Consider the following 6,946-nt stretch of genomic DNA (forward strand, 5'->3'; position numbering starts at 1 on the left):
GTGGGCCTGGTAAGTTCCTAGATTCTATTAAAAGTAGCTGTGTGAATGCAAGAAGGGTTTACTTCTTTTTGGCCGTTCTCCCTTCCAGTGTGAATGTGGAGTAAGAATAAGGTTCTACCTTATTGTCTTGTTCAGCTGTTGTCTTTTTATAAGAGCTTGTCAGCTCTGTTTGGAAGTGTCCAGTACCAGTATCTCATGAGTCAGCAGTGTGCCCAGGTGGCCAAGAAGGCCAGTAGCATCCTGGCTGGTATCAGAAATAGTGTGTCCAGCAGGACTAAGGAAGTGATTTTCCCCCTGTACTCAGCATTGGTGAGACTGTACCTCAAATACAGTTAAGTTTTGAGGCACTTACTACAAGAAAGACATTTTGTTGCTGGAACATATCCAAAGAATGGCAACAAAGCTGGTAAAGGGTCTAGAGCTCAAGTGTGATATGAGGAGTGGCTGAGGGAACAGGGGTAGTTTAGCCTGGAGAAAAGGCTCAGGGGAGACTCCCTCACTCTCAACAACTACCTGAACGGAGGTTGTAGCCGGGTAAGGGTTGGTATCTTCTGAATGACAACCAGTAGCACATAAAACAAGAGAAAATAGCCTCAAGTTGTGCCAGGGAGGTTTAGCTTGTATATTAGGAAAAACATCTACACCAAAAGGGCTGTCAAGCACAGGAACAGGCTGCCCAGGGAAGCAGTGCAGTTACCATCCCTGGAGGTATTCAAAAGATGTGTAAATGTGGTGCTTAGGGACGTGGTTTAGTTGTGCACTCCACAATGCAAGGTTACCAATTGGACTTGATGATCTTAAAGATCTTTTTCAACCAAAATGATTCTATAATTTGATAGAATCAGCACATCCCCATTGCTTCATATAAGTTTTCTCCAAAGCTGGTAGTGTCTGTGGTACTGCCATTGACACTGGACAGTTTATTCATTTGGTTCAGGATGTAAAATACGGGCCTTTGATAAACTTGATTCTGCTACACCTTGGTATATGAAAGTTGTGACTGAAATCTACTCTTGAAGTCTTGCATGTTGTGCGTTTTCACAGTCATTTGGAGAGAAAAAAATTACTTGCCAGTTGAAATAGGGCTAGCTGTAGGCAGCTTCCTGTTTCTTGTGTTGATTTAACTGCAGAACTTTGACTTCACATTCTACATGGTCATGTCTGAGTAGGTTCTGTTCCATTTCATGTAGCTTTAGGAATTAAGAGCTTAATGGTTCCTAATGTCTGCAATAAGGTAGTAGTTGTAATGAAAGCTGAAATGTTTGCTCTTTGTGTTGGTGAGGCCATTAAAAATAAAATATGTTCCATGTTTTCTCTATCCAGAATGAAGACAAATGTAAAGATGGCATGTCCAAGGAATTTTAAAAGGTGTAGACCACCTGACTGAGCAGTGCTGTGTATTTTATACTCTTTAATTAAAGTAAGTATGAATCAGACCTATGCTGCTGGGGGTTGTGTTCTGCTTTATGTATATGACAATGTTGGATAGTAGCAAGTTGTGTTAGCTTAGTTTTCATGCTGTCAGTATACTTAATGCTCTTGATGGGAGAAGATGGGGAATTATATATAAGAACATGTAATGCAAAGTTGCTCTTTTGAGAATTTTTATGTATGCTTTAATTGGGTAGAATGACTTGATCTAGTAGAAAATTCAGAATTACAAGAACCATCATATTAACATATAGCTCTGATTTTGACATTCTTCATAAATGAGAAATCACTTTTGTGACTTAAACTTAAGGCAGTGGTGAAGAACTGCTAGTAATATATCAGACACTTTAACTTCTATCTGCTTGTTGCTTCTACTTGAACAATACCCAAATATTTTTGTCAAAGCATATTTTCTAATCTCTGATGCTAGTTTCACTTTTCACTTAAATTTTTGCATTCCAAGAAAATTTTCCTTAAAATAAATTAGATGATGGCTAGGTGCCAGGAGTTCTTGGATCCTTTTGCTACGTTCTGGCTGCTAGGCCAATGTTACACACATTTAGAACTGTGAAAATAGTAATAAGCTTCAAGTGTTAAGTGAGATGATAAATTGTTTTTAACAATTGTCTAAGGATGTCTTTTCTTTTTTCCTCTGCCAGCTGCTGTTCTCCCACAGGTGAAAGTCATGATCACGCTAACAGAACTCAAATACTTAGCAGATGCCCAGTCATCCTACCACATACTAAAACCATGGTGGGATGTCTTCTGGTATTACCTCACCATGATAATGCTGCTAGTTGCTGTGCTCGCTGGGGCTCTGCAGCTTACTCAAACCAGAGTATTGTGCTGTCTTCCTTGCAAGCTAGAATTTGACAATCATTGTGCCGTGCCTTGGGATCTAGTTAAAGCCAGCCTTAACATGTCGGCTAGCTCTACAGCACAGATAATCGTCCCACTTAAAATCCAGAACGATCTCCATCGGCAGCAATATTCCTACATTGATGCAGTATGTTATGAGAGACAGCTTCACTGGTTTGCCAAATTTTTTCCATACCTAGTGCTTCTGCACACCTTTATTTTTGCAGCTTGCAGTAATTTCTGGCTTTACTATCCTAGCACAAGTTCCAGGCTTGAGCACTTCGTGGCCATTCTTCAGAAGTGTTTCGATTCTCCATGGACAACGCGTGCCCTCTCAGAAACAGTTGCCGAGCAGTCTGTGAGGAAGTTGCCAATAGCCAAATCAAAAGCAGTGATTTCATCACCTGGGAGTTCAGTAGACATAGGGGCCAGCAGACAGTCCCTGCCGTATTCGCAACCTGGCTTGGAAACAACTGGAAGGGAAAATTCCTCAAGTGTTCTTGACAAAAAAGAAGGGGAACAAGCTAAAGCTATATTTGAAAAAGTGAAGAAATTCAGAGTACACGTTGAAGAGAAGGATGTCATATATACAGTGTATATGAAACAGATTATAGTAAAAGTCATTGTATTTGTAATAATAATAATTTATGTCCCCTACTATTTATCATTTATTACTCTTGAAATTGATTGCGTAGTTAATGTTCAAGCCTTTACAGGCTATAAAAGGTACCAGTGTGTTTATTCACTAGCAGAAATTTTTAAAGTTTTGGCTTCATTTTATGTTGTTTTAGTGATCTTCTATGGCTTAACTTGTACTTACAGTTTGTGGTGGATGTTGAGAAGTTCACTTAAGCAATATTCTTTTGAGAAGCTGAGAGAGAAAAGTAATTACAGTGATATACCTGATGTGAAGAATGACTTTGCATTTATTCTCCACTTGGCAGATCAGTATGATCCTCTTTATTCCCAGCGCTTCTCAATATTCCTGTCTGATTTGAGTGAAAACAAACTGAAACAGATAAATCTTAACAACGAATGGTCAGTAGAAAAACTGAAAAATAAACTAGTACGGAATTCTCAAGACAAGATTGAACTTCACCTTTTTATGTTAAATGGTCTTCCAGACAGTGTCTTTGAACTGACAGAAATAGAAGTTCTAAGCCTGGAACTTATTCCTGAAGCCAAACTTCCTTCAGCTGTGACCCAGTTAGTCAATCTCAAAGAACTCAATGTTTATCATTCAGCACTAACTATGGATTATCCAGCTGTCAGCTTTTTAGAAGAAAACCTAAAAACATTGCGCCTGAAATCTAGTGAGATGGGAAGAATTCCATTTTGGGTCTTTCATCTGAAAAACTTACAAGAATTGTGCTTAACAGGATATTTCATGCTAGATCATCACAACTCCATATACAATGAAAGCTTTCAGGGGCTAAAAAACCTGAGATCAATTCACTTAAAAAACAACCTTTCCCGTATACCTCAAGTGGTTACAGATCTTCTGCCTTCTTTACAACACTTGTCTATCAACAACGAGGGGAATAAACTGATTGTGCTGAATAACCTGAAGAAGCTGGTGAACCTGAGAACCTTGGAATTAATCTGCTGTGATTTAGAGCGCATCCCCCATTCCATCTTTACTCTAAACAATTTGCATGAAATTGACTTAAAAGAGAATAATCTCAGAACAGTGGAAGAAATTATTAGTTTTCAACATCTTAAGAATCTTTCTTGCTTAAAACTGTGGCACAACAGTATTTCGTATGTTCCAGTACAGATTGGTGCACTATCAAACCTGGAACAATTGTATCTAAATTATAATAATATTAAAAATGTTCCGTTGCAGCTATTTCTTTGTAAAAAACTACACTATTTGGATCTTAGCTATAATAAGCTCACCTCCATCCCTGAAGAAATTGGTTATCTGACCAATCTGCAGTACTTGGCTTTGACAAAAAACCATGTAAGTAGAACTTCGAATTACTACTTAAAAAAAACCCCAAACAAACCCTACCATGTCTTCTGGAACAGCCTCTGGTTCTAAATACTTTCGTGGTGTTATGATTAAGGTGAAGCCAGTAAAGCTGAGAAAAGGGGTGGTGCTTGTTTAATTACAAAAACTTCGGTGTCCTCAAAGCTTGCATAATACTAAGTATTATCCTGGTCTGTAGCAGCTTAAGGGCACTGATCCAGAGATAGTATAGGTAAGGGTAACAGCAGAAGTTTATCTTTCCCTGCATCTGTCTATCCTATCTAGTATTTTAATGGAAGTGATCCGTGTTAAATTTTTACCTTGAAATGGCAAACTGAAAGCTGCAGTGAATCCTAGAGCTAGATAATGAGCAGCTCAGCTGTCTGGGTAAGAGGAAATAATTATAGCTGGTAGCTTCAGCAGCAGTGCTGTACTGTAGCCTGGTTTGTTAGTGTGGGGTCCAGGCTTATGACTGAAGATTTCCTTTGAGGTTTACAATGATTTTTCCCTGGTGAGGTTGGTTTTGGATGTTAACATGACAGTAGTGTGGACCAGAACTCCTGTACTGCAGATAACTGGTTGTACAGGTTTCACAGCACAGGAGCTGCTAATGTCTCTCTACAGATTGTGTTTGTTATTCAAGTGATTCTTATGAGACAGTAGGCTAACAACTTGCAATGTACAATATATTTGTTCTGTTCATTCTTTTTCTAGATTGAAGTGCTGCCTGATGGATTATTTCAGTGCAAAAAGCTGCAGTTTCTTCTTCTGGGAAATAACAGTCTGATGAATTTGTCCCCTTGTGTGGGTCAGCTACTGAATCTTGTTCAATTAGAGCTCACTGGAAACTATCTTGAATCCCTTCCTGCTGAACTGGAAGAATGTCAGTTCTTAAAGCGGAACAGTCTGATTGTAGAAGAAAGGTTGTTAAAAACACTTCCACCTCGCGTAAGAGAGCGCTTGCAGGCATGCTCAGATAAGTGCTAAGTTTAAAACTAAACTGTGTCTCATTGCATTCTGTAAGCCTTTTGCTTAATCTCTCTCTCAAAATCTATGTAAGTGACGTGAAAGAGAGACAACGGTTTACAAAGTCTTAAAATGAAATGCATTAAACTGAATTGATTGTATGGGAAAAATATATTTAGATCTGAACAAAAAAAATTCAGCCTTTAACAGTTAAATCATATGTTTGAAAAATCTGAAATATGAATTGCTGGTTGGATTCTACTGGTTGAAATAATTCAGTTAAATGTTTATGGGAGTATTGAAGTAGAGGACTTAATTGCCTGGCTATAGTGACAGTGTATATACTTTTTTTCCTAGAGGAATTTTTTCTGTTGATAGTGATAATTTTAAACAGTTTCCTCCTGCTGTGTGAGGTCTAAGAACTGTCTGGAATTAGTTTCTAAATATAAACTCCTCACTAACTTGCAGTATGTTAAATTAAGAGTTTAAACTATTTGAGCAGTTCAGTTGCATGGGGTATACTGAAAGTAATTTTTCAACTTACCTTAAAAGCTTAAAGAAATTAAGTAGTACTGAACATTAACTCTATAATTGTGGAAGATGCCATTTGAATCTTGCTATTAAAATCAGTTAATAACATCTGACAGCAGTTTCAACGTTTTGTCTTAAATATTAAATGGGAAAATGAATTGTTGCCAAGAAATTGGGAGGAATCAGGAGAATCTGGAGTAACTGTTGTGCGCGTATACTAGACGACAAATCTTATAGTACTGATTTTCATAGGTACTTATGGCAAATGGGATACGATAGAGTTGCAAAGGTGTCTTCTGTATGTTGTGAGCATCCCAAGTGTTAGTGTAGTGTATGTTGCTGTTCAACATTTTTAGAACTTACGTTACTGACCACCTCAGTGCTTCTCCTCCACACCCGGGTACTGTATTTTGATGGCTGGGGAGAGGATGAAGGAGGTTTGTGTTAGGGACTGAGAGATGCAGTTAGAACACACCAATTAATCATACAACTTGTAAGCATTTGGGAAGGAAAACCAAGGAAACATTATAAACTTTTCTTCTTCTAGGGATGTAATAATTTAATAAATTATAGTGGTGGAATGAGCTTTTATGCCATCCTTAATACTTGCAAAACTGGATGGAAATAAAATGGTTCCTGACTTCATTCTTCTGCTGTGCGCTGTTTTATTGTATTTGAAGTTTTAACTGTCATTATGTCTTTCATGTTCACTAAAAATGTACATTCTGCCCTGGTGAGGCGGTGCAGGGGGGTGGGACAGGGGGCAAAGCATGCTTTCAAAAAACATATTTGAAAATTTCTTGCAGTACACTAGTGTTTTCAAAGGCAGTCTCAAATACTGGTTAAACAGATGAGGTAAACTGTGCACTTAATGACTTTGTATTCATCAAGTATGCTAACTATGCATTCCAGTTTGTAATAACAAATCATCAGAGATAAACTAGTTTTAGTATTATACTACTTCTAGTGATCTCCTCCTATTTTAATGCCACTTGTGGAGTGTAAGGTTTATTTTGAATGAAAATTTCCAAAACCAAGTCTGATCAACATGGAATTAGGTGATCTCTCTGCAGTAGCTTTGCAAGAGGTACATGTTTATTCACTGTACTGATGGCATTCCAAAGACCTTTGTAGTTAGAGCACTTCTCTCAGGGAGCCAAAATGTGATATAACTGTTGCTTTTTATGT

General features: G+C 37.9%; 1 protein-coding gene across 1 annotated transcript; it reads left to right on the forward strand.

Moving 5' to 3' along the window:
• The first annotated feature begins 1,360 nt into the window (after nt 1–1,360).
• LRRC8B (leucine rich repeat containing 8 VRAC subunit B) lies at nt 1,361–6,403 on the forward strand. Its single transcript, XM_084266418.1, has 3 exons — nt 1,361–1,420; nt 2,091–4,252; nt 4,976–6,403. The coding sequence occupies exons 2-3, from the start codon at nt 2,117–2,119 to the stop codon at nt 5,246–5,248; spliced, it is 2,409 nt and encodes an 802-aa protein (XP_084122544.1). The 5' UTR covers nt 1,361–1,420; nt 2,091–2,116; the 3' UTR covers nt 5,249–6,403.
• The last annotated feature ends 543 nt before the right edge of the window (nt 6,404–6,946 follow it).

Source organism: Gallinula chloropus (assembly GCF_964237585.1).
Source record: "Gallinula chloropus genome assembly, chromosome: 6".
NCBI lineage: Eukaryota > Metazoa > Chordata > Aves > Gruiformes > Rallidae > Gallinula > Gallinula chloropus.